The following is a 22106-nucleotide window of genomic DNA, read 5'->3' as shown; positions in this document are numbered from 1 at the left end:
GGCAGCAACTGTGCAGATTCACTGCTGTGTCAGTTAGATGGAGTATTTTAACGAATAAAAGCCTTTTTTGTGATGTGAAGGTGTGAGATGTTCCTGTTGTTGTTGCAGTCTCCTCTATGCCCTTTGATTTTGTATAGTGTGGTAATTTTTGCAACTCCCCGTGAAACAGAGTCTACTTTCCAGCCAAGAAGGAGAATGTCATAAAGGTATTATATGTACACTGATAAAATCATCAGTGCCCAGACCTCTCCAAGGCAGATTTCCTACGTTTGTTACCACCATCTAACAGTGGTAGCTTTCTCTGCTTGGACAAATCCACAGGATGGAAGATAGTTGCATACGCAAAGACTTTCTGTATGGTGAGACAGCCAGGGTCAATTAGGACAACTCAAGCTCAACTTCAAGGATGCTTGAAAGCATGAAAGCCCAAAATATTGATTATCACATCAGGTTGTCACTAGCTGATGACAGAGGCAAATAGCAACACGTCCTGTGGGTTAGCCTACACTACAACAATGACCAGCAGCTACATTGGCTACAAAGCCAACACCCAACCAATTAACCATATTCATATATAGTAGCATAACATGCAGCACTTGTGGCAAAATTTCCCTCTCAATGATTGGATTTTCAGCCACCACATAAAGACACTTCCTGCAGGTCTATAATTTGTTGTAGAGGGAAAGTTGCTGTTGAACTCTTGAAAGAACAAATGGGACCTCATTTTAAGAGCTTATATGAAAGACAGCACCTTTAAACATCTCATTGTTCTGGAATATCAGTCTAGATTTTTGTGTTCAAGTCTCTGGCATGGAATTTGAACTCACAATCTTCTCACTCAGAAGTGTAAGCACAGTAATCAGCCATGAAAATGGATTACTGAACAGAATATTCGGAAAAAACCTAGAAACCCTTAAAATTATATAGATACCAAGGGAAGCATTGAGGGTTCTTCTGGATGAATGACTAGGATACTTTGAATAGTTTTCCTTGTTCATTATGGTAAGGAGAGTCACTTTTTAATATCAAATGACCAATTCTGGAAATGTTGAATTCTTAGAGGTTGGAATTCAAACTTTTAGAAAGCCCAAATAATCACAGTTAAGATGTGCTAGCTGTCCTTAGCTTATTCCAATTAAAGTTAATAAGATCAGAAATAAGATATTGTTTTAGCTGTGGGTGCCTTCAAGAATTTTCTATGGTTTTCGTTAAATTAATATTTTTGTTTGATTCCAGATGCAAGGATTGCAATAAAGCACAGTCAAGCTAACAAAGGGCACTCTGTTTCTTTACATCACAACGTATACTTAAGCAACTGAAACAATTTTTTGTTCCCAAATATATTCTCTGGCAATTTTTTAAAAATTTGAATATACCTTTCTTTAGTTTAATAAAACACCTCATACAGAAACATGGAGCTTAGAAGCGATGACCATGTTGTCATAACGTGTTTTTAAATAAAGCTTGACTTATCTTCTTAAAGGTCCCAATCAAAGCAAGGAGAAAAGAACAATATTGCCACATAAGGTAATAAAATAATTTATCTGCAATTCCACATCAGTACCAAGACACATGAGCACAAACCCCTGCTGGGTTTGAACCCTGCATGATTAAATAACTCATGACAGGATGTCCCATTATATTTTTAAATGAATGATAATAGGGTTATTCAGATCTAATGTGTAACCACATGCCTGCCAATGATCAGAAACTCAGCAACTTGTAATAGTTCTAATGGTGGGTAAGTGGTCGTAGAAATGTCAGGAGAGTTTTTCTGGGTCTGTGCCTGCCTGCAAAGGAAATTACTGTATTTTTCTTTCATTTCAATTAATGGAAGGAAGATCAGGGCATTTCTTTACAGGCGTGAGCTCCAAACTGTCTGATTTTCTGATGTTCCTTTCTACCCAGGCAACCTGGAGTGCTGGATGCATGAAAAAAAAGCTGTCATATCTGGAAATTCTTGTTGCCATTGTAAAAGTTAAGCCTCACCTCAGTTTTTCAGAACTTGCACATTATCTGGTCCTATACACACTCTTACGTATCACCAGCTTTGATACAAATCACAGCTGGATGACTCTGAAGTTCGCATGTTTGAAGTAATATTGTGTGAGTTAATCTTGCTGCCTACAACAAAAGACAATAGTGACTGTGAAAGTCTGCAAATAATCAAGAACATTACCACACCTGGGATTGCTTTGGCCAGAAGTAAATCAAACAGTGAAGTAATTGTGCTAAAGCTTCGACTTTAAGGTAATTACTGCCATCAGCTATATTCTTCATCATATCCTGTTGTTTGGTTATTTCATAATAAATATGTTGAAGTTAAAACCATAGATCTAAGATAGGTATACTAAAATTTGAAAGGGGGATCAGAGAAGTTAATTTTGCATTACTGCAATAGGTCAGCATGACATTTTTGCGTTTCTGACCATTGTGGTATATGCTGTTGTAATATGGGTTCCTCGGATCTTCATACAATTTCAGCTCAGACTTCTGAGTTACTGATAAACAATGTTTATTGACAAACTGTATGTGATGGCAAGGATACAGAGCAGTATAACTGATCCTATAACTGATTACTAGCACATGACTATTGATCATAGTTACACCATAGCACATTCACATATTCAAACTCTTTATTACATCTCCCCAAAAATATGTTCAATATTTCCAATATTAAAAACTGAAAGTATTTTCTCGTCATTATTAACTGGACAACTAACTTGAACTATTCCCATTTGGTCAGAAGTATTTCCAAATTTCACTGTCTCTCCCTAAGTCAGTTGAATTGCTGTGGTAGTCTCACAATTTTTCCCTGATCTGTTCTGTTGAGATGGCATAGAAAGGTGTTAACCTTCAGATTGATGTGGAACCCTTTGGACAACAGTTGAAGTGTGAAGGACAAAATTAATATCATTATTCCAGACTTTGTGATAGTGACAGGGCTGGCTGTGTTGGGCTGATTGTCGAGGTATAAAGTTGAGAGTGTGTTGCTGGAACAGCACAACAGGTCAGGCAGCATCCGAGGAGCAGGAAAATCGAATTTTCAGGCCGGAGCCCTTTCGATGCTCATCAAGAGGGGACCACTTCTGCCTAACTGAATATTGATACGTTATATCTATATTCATGACGTCTCCTTTGTAAAAAATGTAATTGTCACTGAAATATCATTGAATGGAAAATGGATGCAGAATTAACTAAGGAGTCACAAGTATCACAATTCTTCTTTGGAAACAGTGTAATGATAATTTCAACTTTGTGAGCTGTATGCTCTATTTTGGATTAAGAGCTGAATAGAAAGACTGTACTGATGCCAGTCTTTGAAATATTGGAAGAAAGTCTGCAACTCATTGAGGAACTGCTCCTGAATTGTTGCATCTTGGATTGGAAGATATTCTGTTCAGACTGGAGGCACCACTCCTGTTACATACTTTCTCTGAATGAGAGGATAATGCAGGATAAAAATCATTAACACATTCTATCAGTTCAACCAGTGTGCACTTAAAACGAAGTGAGAACAAAGAATCTTCAGGACCTTTATGCCAAAGTGGAAAGGCATTCAGTGTAGATGGAAAACTCTCCTGAATATACAGAGCTTACGATTCCCAGGTAGCATGCACACTCTGGAAGACTGCTTCAGGTTCAAACTCTCATCCCTGTTGAAAGATCTGTGCAACTACCATGCATAAGTGAAGGGACGGATACCTCTATCACATCTTTTTCAACCTGATATAGCGATTCTGCATGAATGCTATTTTGCTTAAAAATAGGTATCTCTGTAAGAATAGCTGAAGAACTATGTTCACTTTAGAAGGAAGAAAGTCAGGAAAATCCTAACACAATGCATCAGGAACCACCACACATTCTTCCTGAAATGTCAAAACCGGATCTGTCAATGGCCTGAGGGCATAGTCTTAGAGTAAAGGGAAGACCTTTTAGAACTGTGTTAAGGAGAAACCTTTTCAGCCAGAGAGTCATGAATCTATGAAATTCACTGCCATAGAAAGCAGTAGAGGCCAGGTCATTGATTATATTTAAGATGGAGATAGATAGATTCTTGATTGTGAAGAGGATTGAAGGTTATGGGGAGAAAGCGGGAGAATTAAGTTGAGAAACTTATCAGCCATGATTGAATGGTGGAACAGATTCAATGGGCTGACTGGCCTAATTTCTGCTCCTATGTCTTATGGTCTTATGTCCTGATGCATTCAGTGAATGTAATGCTGTAGAGATAGGTTTATCCTCTTCAGACAGCAGACTGTAAGGCTGATTGACAAGTTTGAAAAGTGGAGACAATTCTAGACAGATAGTAATTCAGTCTTCTTGATCCAAAGTTTTAGAAATGGGAAGAGTAGTGAGAAACCGACATAACTGTTCAATTTTCTTTAGATAAAAGCTCTTGTTTCTGGAAAGACCAAGGCAATTCCTCACACAATTAAAGATAATCATCATCATCATCATCTTGGACTGGAATGTCTTTTATCTGGGTAGGAATATTTGGTAGCCACTGTAAAAGATTTGGTGGACATATGCTTGCTAACTGAACAAGGCTTTATTTTAATTCTGTAAGGTGTAAGTAGACTCCTTAATAATGTTACCATTTTAGGTAAATGTTGCTCAAAAGATCCATGGCTGAAACACTGATGCATCCCAGACACCTGATAGTCAAGGTTATACAGTGTGAAGCTATTCTAAAGTATCAGGCATAATTCAACTCTGAATCAAGAAAACAAAAATCTGCATTTCCAGCTTTGAAACTGACTGACCAATAATCCTGGTCCAGATCATCAGCTGTTGTTATAGGACCAACCCTATCCACTTGACCGTGAAAGTTTGTAACTACATTGTTTTCTTGTCTTTTTCTCTTGTTTAATTTTCTGGTTTTACTTTCACTTTGCAGTTAGTCTGCTTGATGGACTGTTAAGATATTCTGTTGCAAAATTGTTGAAGTGGTTTGAATCTGCTAAAATAAAGGCACTGAACATCACCTGCTGGACAACCAAGTCACTTGCCATTCATTCTTGCACCACAGTGTCAGCATATCAAAATGGCAGATTCTGCCTTTTCCCATTTTCTTCCTGTTAGGTGGGACTCACACTTTTGGACCTGCTGCAGTGATGGGCTTGGAATAAGCCTCCGCCTTGCATTGAATTGCTCACTGGAGTCTTGATTTCCAATGGGCTGACTCACAGGCTGGTTTGACTGATCAAAGGCTAGCCCTTGCTCAGACTGTATATTGTTGATCATGTCAGAGTCACACAGCACAGAAACAGACCCTTCAGTCAATTAGTCCATGCCAACCGTAATCTCAAACGAGACAGCCTGCCTTTGGCCCATATCCCTCAAATCCTTTCTATTCATCCACCGCTGAGGCCGCATTCACCACTTACTCTGGAAGTTCATTCTACACACGAACCACTCTGTTTAACAAAATTGCCACTTATGTCTTTTTAAAATCTTTCTCCTCTCACCTAGTCTTGAAATCCCCCACCCTAGGGAAAAGACACCTTCCATTCACCTTATAACCTTCATTATTTTATAAACCTCAAGTCACTTCTCAACCTCTTATGCTCCAGTTAGAAAAGTCCAAGTGTATCCAACCTCTCCTTAGAACGCAAACCCTCCATTCCCAGCAACAACCTGGTAAAACTCTTCTGAACGCTCTCCAGCTTAAAGATATCCTTCCAATAACAGGGTGACCCGAACTGGACACAGTCCTCAGAACAGGCCTCACCAACGTCCTGTGCAACCTCAACATAATGTTCCAACTCCTATATGCAAAGGTCAAAGTAATAAAGGCAAGCATACTAAATGCTTCCAAATCATCTTACCTATATGTATCTGAATCCCCACATACCATGAGTGAATTGAAAACAAAACTTTTCTCCTGGAAGGAAGTCTTCTGAGGCTGTTCTTGCTTTGTAGTTTATAATTCCCTTTGGTTATTCAATCTTGCCTCATGGTTCTTCAAATTTGTCTGAAAAAAAGCAGACTAGGTGTCTCCAATTCTGTCACCATGTTGCAATGTGGGTTCTTTACATCTTCTTCCAAACCTTGGGTTACTTCTAAACAACTGGATTAGCTGTACATTTTTGGGTTTGTGATGACCATCACTGAACATGTGCTGTCCATTTTCCTTTATAATGTGCAGCATATCAAACCTATCTGTTAGAAGTTGATAGTTGATCCTGTCATTTTTCTATACATTTCCATAATTTGCCCAACTCATCTGTCCTTTCTGAATTGCCTCCCCTACTGGGGGCAGAATTGGATTCAGAATCATTTTTTGTATGGTTCCGGGAGGCTAGTAGCCATGCTCAAGAAAATCCCAGTCTTGATCCTTAACACGAGATAGTACAGGGAAAGAAAAGAGAACCAGAAGATCATCAGAATCAACAAAATACCAGGATTTTAGATATCTTGTCATTTTTCTGCTTACCCCTGTCTATACAACATCCTGCAATCCTACGAACCTACACAGATTTAATGGCACCTTCCAACACCAGTGGTATTACAGGAAGCAACTCAGACATTACATGAACAAAATATGCAAGTGACAGAACAAGGGCAGACAAAATTTAATGCAAATGCTTCATAGCTATAAAGTACTCTATGTAAAAAGAAAGAATAGGCAGTGTGTGAAATACGTGAATGGTATTGAAATAATGAAGAACAAAGCTGTAAGAGAGCTTTGTAGACTTTAACAGGTCCAGTCAATACAAACTGCAAACAAAAAAGCCAACGGAATGCAGACCTATATAAACAAAACAAATAGAGGAAGTTATGAATAAACTCTACAGCTATCTAGTCCAGCTGCACTTTTATTACCACGTCCATTTCTGGTAGCTGAAACATGTAAATATGAACAACAGTGCATGTAAGTATTGCAAAGTAAATCTCAAGCGTGAATGCTGAAAATTATGAGGGAAAATTGCAAAAGGGATGTCTGGATGATGATCTGATCCTGTACATAAGGAGCTATAAGAGTGAAAAGGATCTCAAGGTAATAAGAATTCAGGAACAGATTAACTGCATATTAAAGTGTCACAACAATAAGAGACTTACAATGTTATTTTAAAATCATAAAAACATATAAAGCATGGCTTTACAGGAGATGGACTTTTTTAACAAGTCAACCTTCAGCTTTTTCATAGATTGAAAGTTGAAATAGACCATTTAAATGACTCTGACAGTACCATTTTGCATGCACTTAATATTTAATGTACTTACAAAAATAAAACTTATTAAAGACTATAGTTGTGATTAAACATTAATTTTCCATGTGAATTAAAGGATTTGAGAAAAGCAAATACTTCTAAGTGATGCAATGAAGTGCCATCAGGAACAATAGTGAGGGACAGTGCCAAATGTTCTACTGTTAGGACCACACTAAATTCTGGCCCAACCACGTGCCCTTACTAACCAAATGTCATGCCTTCAACTTAAGTGTCACTTTAATGGTACACCTAATCTTATAAAAGAATTGTTGGATTGGGAAGCATGCAAAAAGGGAAATAGTAAAAACATTTATATGCTTTAAAGTTTTGCATAAAGTTTTACAGTAGCCAAACCAAGTGTCAAACTTTGCAGCATCTTTTGCGATACACAGCTGAAACATTAATAAAATGTATATACTTACTGCAGGGTAGGTTTGACAGTACACTATATTCATCCAATAAAAATGTTTGAGATATCTGATAGTCTAAGTACCCATTTAGTCCTGTCACTATTAACGGTTTGGCACGCATGCATCCAAACTGCAAGTGAATTATCAGTTCCTCCCTTAAGTGTAGTAAGTATAGTGAGTTTATTTTTATAAAAGAAATAAAGTGATCCAATGGAGAAATTTCCATGCTTCTCCATGATCATTCTATTGTCACGTGCATGTGGATTTCATTATGAACTAGCCCCAGGCGCCTTTAGTCTTGTACCTAAGCCAACAGTAATTCGGTTTATGGAGATCATATGGCAATGAAACAGAGCTTGAAAGACAGAACTCCAAGAACCATATTTGATGAATTTCCTATGATTTGAGTCTGGGTTTATTCTTTCCTGTTGTGGAACAGACACCCTACAGCACACGCGCCGAACTTGGATGAGCGACAGTAAAAGCCAATTAAACTACAATATACGCACTGTTTTCGCACATCTCATATTGCATTTCCTATCAGGAAAAAGACCCTGTAAATGATCCAAATGTGGGCAGGAAACCACACAGAGTGAAGGTTGCCTTTGTCATTAACAATTAATGTAACCACCAAAGCTGGAAAAGACTACTGAAACAGTACTATGCGTTGAGTGGTTAAGTTAGAAAGGGATGAGTTATGAGCCGGACAAAATATGAAATGCACTGAAAAAACAAATTAAATGGGCCAATTCAATTGATAATATTTTGTTGTATGTTTTAATCAAAGCATTGAAATATTCAAATCACATTTTAATAATTTACAAATGCACTCCGAGAAAGTAGGTTGAATACAAGGAGAGAAACACTCAATAGTATTTCAATCTTTTGATTGATTTGTCCTAATCGGTATAAATGCCAGTTTTCATTAACGTGACCAAAATGTCATCAAGTAGTTTAAAGTGCTTTAATGCTGTTTTATCGTTTACATTTTTGGAACAGGGTGGAAATGAATCCCATCTGTGGGTTACAAAACATTAAAGAAAACATGACAGACTATTTAGACGTGCTGCTTCCAATTGCATTAGCGTTCACATTGTCAGCAACAATGAGCCAGACACAGGCTAGATTTTGTTTTCTTTCACTTTGTCTAAAAATGCAGGGCACTTACCTCAGGAAATCAAAGTCAATGGTGGAATATCTGGCCTGGAGGACAGCCCAGAGGCCCCAGGAGAAGTGTGAAGCCTAAACAGAGAGAAAAAAATAATTGAGACCAAAGAAAGTAAAAGTAGTGACCAATATTACAATCTACGTTTATTTCAGAAATGACACAGATTTAAGTCAAAAAGTGCATTAGCAAGATATTTCTCTTTAGTTAATGTATACCTTATATAGATACAGAGAAATGAAAGTGCAATATATGAAAGAATTTTACACCATGTTAGAAAAAGTGATTAAACTCTTGACTTGGCAAAATGTTTACTGTCTCCTCACTCTAAACCCAGACATCATTACAACATGACATTTTCTTTCATTATCCACCCTTTGGATTTACTTCCTACTTTATAAAAATGGAAACAACTCTGATTATTGGAAAGTTTATTTGATACAAAGGCCAAATAAAATACATGAGAGTAATCCTGGGTGCTCACCCTTGAAGACATGGAGGCAATTTCTAAATAAGTTGACTGCAAGTTTTTTGTGTCTTATTTGTGTACCTAGGCACCTTACAAATTACAAGTAGCGATCTTAAACTGAGAGAATTTCTAATGAGTTACTTAGTCTAACCAGGCATTTAAACAAAGAATGAAAGACAGAGTATGGTAAGTTAATGGCGATGTTACTGCATTACTAGTCCAAAAACCTGCAACAGTAATCCGGATATGGATTCAAAACATGGTACGGTAGTTCAAGAATTTGAATTCAGTTTTGCTTTAAAAGTGACCCTGAAATTGTTGAATTGTCATAATTGCCCGACTGATTAATTTAGAGAAGTCTGTTCGGGTTCAGAAATCTTTCAAAATCTGTAATGCTACAAGGAGCAGATAATATAGCTTTGTAAATTCTATTGAGTGATAAACACTGGTCAGGACACTAGGGATACTTCTGCTGCTTCTCCTTGAAGTAACATCTCAGTCTGACATCCAAAAGATAACATCTCCAACAGTGCAGCACAGCTTTACTGATGTCTCAACATTGATTTTGTGTTTGAGTTGCTATAGTGGTGTGGAACTAGTAAGAGAAAAAAAAATGGACAAAGCTGGAATGACAAGGATCAGATTCATTGTGAATTACTGGTTTGCTGTAAGTAGATCAATATAGAAGATCAATGTTAAGTTTGTCGGGAGCAGGTGAGTTAACTCCAGTTAAACATCATTGGCAGAACTTGCCCAGTCCTCGAGCAGTGTAGGCAATACTAAGAAATATGGGAGAGTACAACAAGAATGGAAAAATTAGATTCTTATGGTGGAGAAAAACATCCAATTTCCCCTTAAGGTTTCAACAGATAATGGGATTGACAGGGGCAGATACACAAAAAGGCTTCAGGGGAATATCAACTTTCAGCTACAGCTTGGAACTCTCTCAGGAACATTCACTTTATATAATTCCACCTATCTCCAAATTTTGTGAAACTTGAAAGGGTTCAGAAAAGATTTACAAGGATGTTGCCAGGGTTGGAGGATTTGAGCGATAGGGAAAGGCTGAATAGACAAGGATTATTTTCCCTGGAGCGTCGGAGGCCGATGGGTGACCTAATAGAGTTTTATAAAGTTGTGATAGGCATGGATAAGATAAATAGACAAGGTCTTTTCCCTGGGGTAGGGGACTCTAAAACTAGAGGGCATAGATTTAAGGTGAGAGGGGAAAGGTTTAAAATGGATCTGAGGGGCAACTTTTTCACACAGAGGGTGGTGCATATATGGAGTGAGCTGACAGAGGAAGTGGTGGAGGCTGGTACAATTACAACATTTAAAAAGCATCTGGATGGGCATATGAACAGGAAGGATTTAGAGGGATATGGGCCAAATGCTGGCAAATGGGACGAGATTAATTTAGGATATCTGGTTGGCATTGACAAGTTGGATCAAAGGGTCTGTTTCCATGCTGTCTATCTCTATGACTCTATGACTCTAAATTTTAATTGTGCAATAGAAATGAAAACTGATAGCCAGCTCACTCATAGTGAGCGATATATGATTGCACTGTTCTATCTGAGGGGCTAGGATGCTTGAGGGTGATGTGAGGCTCTTCCCTCAAGGGCCATCCAGAGATTCAATGATGGCATGAAATGATTTGCATGCACGGCTCATTCATTTACCAACAACATATATTCAAATCTCTAGCCAGATGTAATCATGAGCATGTCACTAATCATGACAAATTAATTGGAAACTATAGGACAAAATTCAAAATTCTGAAGGAAAGAACTAATCTCTACTTGGAAGGCAAGGTTTTCCCAGGGATAGTTATCATGGCTTTGACAGAGGGAGGTTGTGACCAAGAAATTTGATTGAATTTTTCAAGGAGGTGAACAAGTTTGCAGAGAGTGGTATAGTTGGTGTAGTTTTTATGAATTTCAGAAAAGTTCTTGACACATTCCCACATGGGAGAATGAAAAAGAAGGTAGAAATACATGGGATCTCAGGTAATTTGACAAGATGGACCCAAAATTAGCTTACCAGGAGTAACAAAAGATTGTTTGTATGACTGAAGTGTTTGGTGGTATATCACAGGGATCAATGATAGGTCTCTTATTTTTTGTGATATAAAAACAATATAGAAGCAACTGGTAAGTAAATTGCAAAAGGCATGAAAGGTGACTGGGCAGTTAATAGTGAGGAAGAAAGTATTAGGTTAGAAGAAGAAATAGTTGGATTAATCAGATGGGCAGATTAGGGACAGATGGAACTTAACTCCAATAAGTGTGAAGTGATGCACGTTGGAAGAAGTAACAAAACATGGGAGTACTCAATGAATGACAGGACATGAGGAAACTCAGAGAATCTTGTGGTGTTTGTTCACAGATCCCTTAAAGTAGCAGGACAGGTTAATAGGTTAGTTCAGAAAGCATAAGAGACATTTGCCTTTATCAGTTGCATCATAGATTATAAGAGCAGGGAGGCCATATTGGAGCTGTGCAGCACTTTAGGTTAGGCCACAGCTGGAGTATTGTGTACAGTTCTGGCTACCACCCAGTAGAAAGGATGTGATTGTACTGAAGGAGGTGTACAGGACATTCACCAGGATGTTTCCTGGCATAGTGCAGTTTGGCTATGAAGGGAGGCTGGCTAAGCTCAGATTGTTTTATTTACAGCAGAGAAGGTGGAGAGGGGCTCTGATATAGATGGACAAGATTATGAGGGGCATGGACACGGTGAATAGAAAGCTGTTCCTCTTAGTTGTAGGTCAGTAACAAGGGGGCATAATTTTAAAGGGAAAAGCAGGGGATTTACTGAAGATTTGAAGATTTTGTTTTCAGCCAGAATGTGGTGAGAACCTGGAATGGTTTGCCTGGAAGGGTAGTTAATGAGGGAGTCCTTACATCTATTTGGATGACCACTTGAAATGTCATAACATTAAAGGCTATGGGCCAAGTGCAGGAAAGTGGGAGTCATACAGATTTAGAACTATTTTTGTTGATGCTGATTTGATGGGCCAAAGGTCCTCTTCTGTACAGTATCAGTCTATGATTCTGTGAATCCCAGTATTCACTGTGAAGTGGAAGCAATTACAGATGACATTAAACATGCCACTTCACTTTGTCAATACTACACCACATTCCAAAGGTCTTTTACTGCATCAGCACTGCTATTCTCCAACAGTGAACTGTAAGTATGTGAGAACATGAACTCTTATATTCAATGTTGCAATTCGTTCACGACATGTGTGCACGGCGGAAAGGTGGCAGCACTCCTTCCACAGTTATAATAGCCCGATGTATTTGAATGACATGCCTGGTGGTGCACACATCTACAATATCTCAGGGCTCCTTGTTGAGACATTGCATGGCCCTCCGACTGGGAGTGCTCCATGCCCCACTGTATTGCTGTCTATGAAACAGTGTCATTTATGCTTGTTATGGCCGCTCTATAATCATATCAATCAGAAACTGTTCTGTTTCTAATATTCCCCACGTACATTCATCGCGCCCATCCCAAATGGATCCAAACAATGGCAGTTCTTATCAATAACAACTTCCTTTGGCTGCAAAACAGCCTCCACGTGGAAGCAGAGTGTATAATCCTCATTATGGTTTCTACCAGATCACCAAAGCACAGTGAAGGTGCAGACTGAAGATGCTCTGGGACACCAGGGCAGAACTCTCATCTGCTGCAGCAGCACTTGTGCTTTGAAAGGGATCGGTGGGTGGGTATTCTACCTTGGTGGTTGCCAAGGTGGCAGCAGTGCTTTATTTCTTTGCAAGTGACTCATTCTGGAAATTGGTGTGAAACCTCCCAATTCAAACCACAAATGTATCAAACATGTTGCAAATACAATTTAAGGAAGATCACATCATTCCATCTCTTTGCCTCGTGATAAGGTCAGTGCTATAGCCCAGGCACAGGGATTTTCTAACTTTGCTGCCTTCCCTTGGGTGCAAAATGCTATTATACACACGGTCATTGTTGTATTGTATGTGACATATTATCATGTGGCTGAATTTATTGACAAGAAAGGGTTCCACTCCATTAATGTCCAACTCACTTGTGATCATCATGACTATGTCTTCGAAGTTTGCTCCAGGTACCCGTGAAGCTGCCATGTTACCTATATTCTTGACAATTCCTGCCTCATTCCAAGGACTGATTTCCGTACAAAGAGGGCTTTTGGGAGACAATAACTACTCTCACCAACTATACCTGATGAATCCTTTACTGAGCCCCTGACTGAGGTCAAGCGTAGATACAAGAAAGGCCACTCTTCTACCAGAGCCATCATGGAAGAGATGGAAGGCCTCTTCAAGATGAGGTTTGAAGGTTTGGATTTATCTGGGATTTTGGGAATTTTGTTGGGAGGGTGCCGGGGGGGGGGGGGGGGGGGGGGGAAGTAGGGAGGGGAGCTGCTGATACTAAATTCCAGCCAGAGTGTACCACTTAATGGGATGTCATTGATCAGTTGCAGAGCTTTCTGAAAGGGGCGGGTGAACAGCCAGTTGTCATGATGGACATAGGCACCAATGATATACGTAAAAAACAAGATGAGGTCCTAAAAGCAGAATTCAGGGAGCTAGAAGAGATGTTAAAGAGGAGGACCTAAAAGGGATCTTGGGATTGCTACCTGTGCCACATGCTAGCCAGGGTAGAATGAAAGAAAAGGCAGGATGAACATGTGGCTTGAGGGATGGTGTACGAGGGAGGCGTTCAGATTTGTGGGGCATTGGGACTGGTTCTGGAGAAGGTGGGGGCTACATAGATCCATAGGTAGAACAATACAGCACAGAACAGGCCCTTCAGCCCACAATGCTGTGCTGAACATTTGTCCTAGCTTAAGCACCTATCCACGTACCTATCCAATTGCCGCTTAAAGGTCACCAATGATTCTGACTTTGCCACTCCCACAGGCAGCGCATTCCATGCCCCCACCACTCTCTGGGTAAAGAACCTACCCCTGACATCCCCCCCTATACCTTCCACCCTTCACCTTAAATTTATGTCCCCTTGTAACACTCTGTTGTACCCAGGGAAAAAGTCTCTGACTGTCTACGTTATCTATTCCCTTGATCATCTTATAAACCTCTATCAAATCACCCCTCATCCTTCTCCGTTCCAATTAGAAAAGGCCTAGCACTCTCAACCTATCCTCGTATGACCTACTCTCCATTCCAGGCAACATCCTGGTAAATCTTCTCTGCACTCTCTCCAAAGCCTCCACATCTTTCCTAAAATGAGGCGACCAGAACTGCACACAGTACTCCAAATGTGGCCTAACCAAGGTCCTATACAGCTGCAACATCACCTCACAACTCTTGAATTCAATCCCTCTGCTAATGAACGCTAATACACCATAGGCCTTCTCACAAGCTCTATCCACCTGAGTGGCAACTTTCAAAGATCTATTAACATAGACCCCAAGATCCCTCTGCTCCTCCACCTTACTAAGAACCTTACCGTTAACCCTGTATTCCGCATTCTTATTTGTCCTTCCAAAATGGACAATCTCACACTTGACAGGGTTGAACTCCATCTGCCACTCCTCAGCCCAGCTCTGCATCATATCTAAGTCCCTTTGCAGCCGACAACAGCCCTCCCCACTATCCACAACTCCACCAATCTTCGTATCATCTGCAAATTTACTGACCTATCCTTCAACTCCCTCTTCCAAGTCATTAATAAAAATTACAAACAGCAGAGGACCCAGAACTGATCCCTGTGGAACTCCACTTGTAACTGGGCTCCAGGCTGAATATTTACCATCTACCACCACTCTCTGACTTCGACCGGTTAGCCAGTTCTCTATCCAACTGGCCAAACTTTCCACTATCCCATGCCTCCTGACTTTCCGCATAAGCCTACCATGGGGAACCTTATCAAATGCCTTACTAAAATCCATGTATGCTACATCCATTGCTCTACCCTCATCCATATGCTTGGTCACCTCCTCAAAGAATTCAATAAGACTTGTAAGGCAAGACCTACCCCTCACAAATCCGTGTTGGCTGTCCCTAATCAAGCAGTGTCTTTCCAGATACTCATAAATCCTATCCCTCAGTACCCTTTCCATTACTTTGGCCTACCACCGAAGTAAGACTAACTGGCCTGTAATTCCTGGGATTATCCCTATTCCCTTTTTTCAACAGGGGCACAACATTCGCCACTCTCCAGACCCCTGGCACCACCCCCATTGACATTGAAGATGAAAAGATCATTGCCAACGGTTCTGCAATTTCCTCTCTTGCTTCCCACATAATCCTAGGATATATCCTGTCAGGCCCGGGGGACTTGTCTATCCTCAAGTTTTTCAAAATGCCCAACACATCTTCCTTCCTAACAAGTATCTCCTCTAGCTTACCAGTCCATTTCATACTCTCCTCTTCAACAATACGGTCCCTCTCATTTGTAAATACTGAAGAAAAGTACTCATTCAAGACCTCTCCTATGTCTTCCGACTCAATACACAGTCTCCCATTACTGTTCTTGATCGGACCTACCCTCGTTGTCATCATTCTCATGTTTCTCACATGCGCATAAAAGGCATTGGGGTTATCCTTGATCCTACCCACCAAAGATTTTTCATGCCCTCTTTTAGCCCTTTCTTCAGCTCCCTCCTGGCTATCCTGCATCCCTCCAATGCTCTGTCTGAACCTTGTTTCCTCAACCTTATGTAAGTCTCCTTCTTCCTCCTTACAAGACATTCAACCTCCCTTGTCAACCAAGATCCCCTCACACGACCATCTCTTTCCTGCCTGACAGGTACATGCATATCAAGGACACGTCGTATCTATTCCTTGAAAAAGTTCCACATTTCAACGACATCCTTCCCTGACAGCCTGTGCTCCCAATTTATGCTCCTCAGATCCTGTCTTGCAGCATCGTATTTACCCTTCCCCCAATTGTAAAGCCTGCCCTGTTGCACGCACCTATCTCTCTCCATAACCAAGGTGAAAGTCACAGAATTGTGGTCACCATCACCAAAATGCTCACCCACTAACAAGCCCATCACTTGTCCCGGGTTCGTTACCAAGTACCAAATCCAATATGGCCCCCCCTCTGGTCTGACAATCTACATACTGAGTTAGAAAAGCTTCCTGGACACACTGCACAAACACTGCCCCATTCAATCTACTTGATCTAAAGAGCTTCCAATCAATATTTGGGAAATTGAAATCTCCCATGACTACTACCCTGTGGCTTCTGCACCTTTCCAAAATCTGTTTCCCAATCTGTTTCTCCACATCTCTGCTGCTATTGGGGGGGCCTATAGTAAACACCCAACAAGGTGACTGCTCCTTTCCTATTTCTGACTTCAGCCCATACTACCTCCAAAGGCAGATCCCCCTCAAACTGCCTTTCTGCAACCGTTATACCATTTCTAATTAGCAACGCCACCCCCCCCCCTCCTTTTTTACCACCCTCCCTAATCTTACTGAAACATCTGTAACCAGGAACCTCCAACAACCATTCCTGTCCCTCTTCTATCCACGTTTCCGTGATGGCCACAACATCATAGTCCCAAGTACCGATCCACGCCTTAAGTTCACCCACCTTATTTCTGATAGTCCTTGCGTTGAAGTATACACACTTGAGCCCATCTCTGTGTCTGCAAGTATTCCCTGTCAGTGCTACCTTCTCCACGGCCTCCCTACATACATGGACATCCTGAAAAACAGCTAACCTACTTGCTGGACTACAAGTCCGATCCCATCCCCCTGCCAAATTAGTTTAAACCCCCCTGAAGAGTGCTAGCAAACCTACCTCCCAGGATATTGGTGCCCTTCTGATTCAGGTGCAACCCGTCCTGTTTGTACAGGTCCCACCTTCCCCAGAATGCAGTCCAATTGTCCAAATACCTGAAGCCCTCCCTCCAACACCATCCTTGCAGCCACGTGTTCAACTGCACTCTCTCCCTATTCCTTGCCTCACTGTCACGTGGCACCGGCAACAACCCAGAGATGACGACTCTGTCCGATCTAGCTTTTAGCTTCCAGCCTACTCCCTGAGCTCCTGAATGACCTCCCCACCCCTCTTCCTACCTATGTCGTTGGTGCCAATGTACACCACGACTTCTAGCTGCACACCCTCCCCCTTAAGGATTCTGAAGACACGGTCCGAGACGTCTCGGACCCTGGCACCCGGGAGGCAACAAACCACCCGAGAGTCTCGCCCATGTCCACAGAACCTCCTGCCTGTTCCTCTAACTATAGAGTCTCCTATAATTAGCGCTCTCCTCCTTTCCCCTTTCCCTTCTGGGCCTCAGAACCGGACCTCGTGCCAGAGACCCGGTCACTGCAGCTTACACCTGCTGGGCCGTCTCCCCCAACAGTATCCAAAGCGGTATACTTATTGTTGAGGGGAACGACCACAGGAGATCCCTGCACTGTCTGCTTCCTCCCCTTCCCACCTCTAACTGTTACCCAGCTACCTCTGTTCTCTGGCGTAACTATGTCCCTGTAGCTTCTATCACCCTCTCAAATAATCCTTAGTTCATCCAACTCCAGCTCCAGTTCCCTAACGCGGTCTGTGAGGAGCTGGAGCTGGCTGCACTTCCGACAGGTGAAGTCGGCAGGAACATCGGTGGTCACCCCACCTCAAACATCCTGCAGGAGGAACATTCCACTGCCTGCGCTGCCATAACTCTACACTTAGTCTCCAAAACAAGAACACTAAGTAGCTTACCTGTTCAGCTGACTGAGTTCTTTTTTTTAGGTTAGAGGAGGAGGGATGGTGGGAGACACTACACATGTAGTGTCTCGGGTTCCTTCTCCACTCAAACGTCTTACCTTCCCAGAAGCCTCTGTTGATGACTTCTGGGTTCCCGCTCCTAGTTGAAAAAAAATCACAGACTGCGAAAAGAAAACCGTCAATTTAAACTGGTCTCCGCTTACCTTCCGGCTCCCCTCTCTGTGCGCCCGCTGTAGCACAATTTGTAGCTATTACAAATTGGACGGTCTACACATGAACCAGACGGGAACTAACGTCCTGCGGGAAGTATTTGCTACTGCTGTTGGGGAGGCTTTAAACTAATATGCAGGTGTTTGGGAACCAGAAGAAAAGACTACTGGGCAGTGAGGTAGAAACTGGAGACCTTAAGGATAACAAAGTTAGCATTATCAAGGGACAGAGTAGACAGAAAGCAGATGAATGCAAAAGAACTGGCAGCCTGAAGTGCATATACTTTAATGCAAGGAACATAGTGGGTAAAGCAGATGAACTCTGGGCTTGGATTGGTGCCTGGGAGTATGATGTTATTGCAATCATAGAGACTTGATTGAAGGAAGGGCACGATTGGCAATTAAATGTTCCAGGATATAGATGCTTCAGACAGAACAGGGTGGGAAGTAAAAAGGGGGTGGGGGTGGTAGGAGTTAGGAGTTGCATTGCTGGTCAGGGATGATATCATGGCTGCGCTAAAGGAGGACACTACGGAGGGCTTGAGCAGTGAGGCATTATGGGTGGAGCTGAGAAATAAGAAGTTACATTGTTGGTGCTTTATTACAAGCCTCGCAACAGTCAGCGTGAGGTAGAAAACAAGTAGGTAAACAGATTATGGAAAGATGTAGAGGCAACATTGTGGTGGTGATGGGAGATTTTAATTTTCCCAACATTGACTGGGATGCACTCAGTGTCAGAAGTCTGGATGGGACAGAATTTGTAAGGAGCATCCAGGAAAGTTTTCTAGAGCAATATGTCAATAGTCCGACAAGGGAAGGGGCCATATTGGACCTGATGTTTAGGGAATGAGCCAGGCCAGGTGGTAGAAATTGCAGTGGAGGATTTCTTTGGGAACAGTGACCACAATTCTGTAAATTTTAGAATACAAAATACAGAAGGGACGAGTACTAAACTGGGCCAAGGCCAATTATATCAAAATTAGTCAGGGGCTTGGAAAGGTGGATTGGACACAGCTATGTGAAGGAAAGTCCACATTTGAGATGTGGGAGGCTTTCAAAGATTGGTTGAAGATAGTGCAGGATAGGCATGTCCCTTTGGAAACAAGGGATAGGAAAGGCAAGATCCGTGAACCGTGGACGGCAGGAGAAATCATGCAAATAGCCAAGAGGAAAAGGGAAACGTACACAAGATCCAGGCAGCTAAGAACAGAACATGCCTTGGAGGAATATCGGGAGAGTAGGAACAATCATAAACAAGAAATCAAGCGGTCTAATAGGGTCATGAAATAACTTTAGCGGGCAGAATTAAGGAGAATCCCAAGGCCTTTTATTCTTATATAAGAAGCAAGAGGATAACCAGAAAAAGGGTTGGTTCACTAAAGGATAAGATAGGAAGGTTGTGTGTTGAACCTGACAAAATGGGTGAGATTCTCAATGATTACTTTGCATCAGTGTCCACTGAGGAACGGGAGGTGATGAATGCTGAGATTAGAGATAGAGATTAGAGATTAGCTTACTCTGGATCACGTCGATATAAGGATGGAAGATGTATTGGGTAGGCTAAAGAATATTAATCCCCAGGACTGGATGGGATCTATCTCAGGTTGCTGAGGGAGGCAAGAGAGGAAATAGATGGGGCCCTGACAGATATCTTTGTGGCATCCTTAAATACAGGTGAGGTGCTGGAGGACTGGAAGATTGCTCATATTGCTCCCACTACAAGAAGGGTAGTAGGAATATTCCAGGTATCTACAAACCAGTGAGCTTGATGTCAGTGGTCAGAAAGTTGCTGGAGAAGGTACTGAGGGATAAGGTCTATTTATATTTGGAAAAGAATGGGCTTATCAGAGATAGGCAACATGGTTTTGTGCAGGGTAGATCATGCCTTACCAACTTAATAGAGTTATTTGAGGAAGTGACCAAGTGGATACATGAAGGAAGGGCTGTAGATGTCATTTATATGGACTTTAGCAAGGTTCCCCATGGTAAACTAATGGAGAAAGTGAAGTCACATGGTGTGCATGGTGTACTAGCTAGGTTGGTAAAGAACTGGTTGAGCAACAAGAGACAGAGAGTAGTAGTTGAAGGGAGTTTCTGGAAATGGAGAAAGGTGACCAGTCGTGTTCCACAGAGATCAGCACTGTGGCCACTGTTCTTTGTGATATACATAAATGATCTGGAATAGGGCATTGTTGGTCTGATCAGTATGTTTGTAGATGACACGAAGATTGGTGGAGTAGCAGAAAGCATAGGGGAATATCAAAGAATACAGGAGAATATAGATAGACTGGAGAGCTGAGCGGAGAAGTGGCAGATGGAGTTCAATCCAGGCAAATGTGAGGTGATGCATTTTTGGAAATCTATTTCTAGAGCGAACCATACTGTAAATGGAAGAGCCTTGGGAAAAGTTGATGAACAAAGAAATCTGGGAGTTCAGGTCCATTGTACCCTGAAGGTGGCTGCACAAGTGGATAGAGTGGTCAAGAAGGCATATATACTGCTTGCCTTCATCGGATAGGGTGTTGAGTATAAGAACTGGTAGGTCATGTCAAAATTGTACAAGACTTTGGTTCGGCCGCAATAAGAACACTGTTCTGGTCGCCACATTACTAAAAGGATGTGCATGCTTTGAAAAGAGTGCAGAGAAGGTTTACAAGGATGTTGCCTGCTATGGAATGTGCTAGCTATGAAGAGAGGTTGAATAAGTTAGGATTGTTGTCATTAGAAAAAAGGAGATTGAGGGGGGACCTGATTGAGGTCTACAAAATAATGAAAGGTACAGACAGGGTAGAAAGAGATAAGCTTTTACCCGGGGTGAGGGATTCAATAACGAGAAGTCATGCATTCAAGGTGAGAGGTGAAAAGTTTAAGGGGGATATACATGGCAAGTACTTTACACAGAGGGTGGTAGGTTCATGGAATGAGTTGCCAGCAGAGGTAGTAGAGGCAGGCAAGGTAGATTCATTTAAGGTGCGTCTGGACAAATGCATGAGTAGGTGGGGGGCAGAGGGATACAGATGCTTAGGAATTGGGTGATAGGTTTAGACAGTGGACTTGGATTGGCTCAGGCTTGGGCCTGTTCCAGCTGTAAAGTTTCTTTGTTCTAATTTTAACACATGGAAGCAGGTAAAGAGGGGATGGAATGGATGCTGAAGGTTTGGAAAGTGGCAGTGTTCATTTGAGCAGGAAGTTGAAAACATTGAGCAGGAGAAACATCACTTTTGACACGATAGAGAAATGTAACTTGTGGCTCAACAAGACAAACAGAATTTATGCTTGCTTCCAAGAGGTCGGAGTTGGGTGAAGATAACCTTCAATTTTTGTTGTTGTTCCAAGGCAAGCAGCCCTTGTTTAGTTACAAAACAAACATAGCTTCTCTCCTTGTTCTTTCCTGGCCAATCCTGTTATGCAGTAAATGTTACAGTTAACAATTCTTTAAAGGTTTCACAACATCTGCTGCACCCAATATTCAAGAATAATAACATTGATTCTTCTGATGAGTATTAGGGAAAGAGTGGCACTCATTCAGATAGGATTTTAACGTTGTATGGTGCTCAGGAAAGTTAGCTTTTAAGGCTTCTTTCATGATAATGCAATTGGCAGCTGTGTTCTGAGAGCTGCCATGGCCACTATCAGTTTGAGAGGCCTCCAATGTAGACCGTTCTCATCCACCCGTCAATATTCAGCCTTTAGTATCTGTAATCTTGCAAAACTGCTAAATTAGCATGCATCTTAGGTACACTTCACTCCAGTGTCTAAAATTGCAGAATCTGTGTTTAAAACCTCTTTCGCACCAGAACAAAGTGGTATGAGGCAAGGGTTGGATGTTAATACAGTATTGGATGTCACCCATTCTTAAATTAATGCGCAAAGCTGAATAAGACACACAGCTAGAACAGAACTGTGCTCCCAGAAAAGTGTCCAGTCATGAAT

The 22106-nt window shown here is 41.4% G+C and overlaps 1 protein-coding gene across 1 annotated transcript in view; it reads right to left on the bottom strand.

Moving 5' to 3' along the window:
• The window catches only part of LOC140493664 (ethanolamine kinase 1-like), a 460360-nt gene that overhangs the window by 65847 nt on the left and 372407 nt on the right, over positions 1–22106 (bottom strand). The window contains exon 7 of the mRNA XM_072592363.1: positions 8796–8869. Within this exon, the coding sequence (XP_072448464.1) occupies positions 8796–8869 (74 nt within the window). The remainder of the gene's footprint in view (positions 1–8795; positions 8870–22106) is intronic.

This window comes from Chiloscyllium punctatum, chromosome 22 (genome assembly GCF_047496795.1).
Source record: "Chiloscyllium punctatum isolate Juve2018m chromosome 22, sChiPun1.3, whole genome shotgun sequence".
Lineage (NCBI taxonomy): Eukaryota > Metazoa > Chordata > Chondrichthyes > Orectolobiformes > Hemiscylliidae > Chiloscyllium > Chiloscyllium punctatum.
This window is presented reverse-complemented; position numbering and strand designations above follow the sequence as displayed.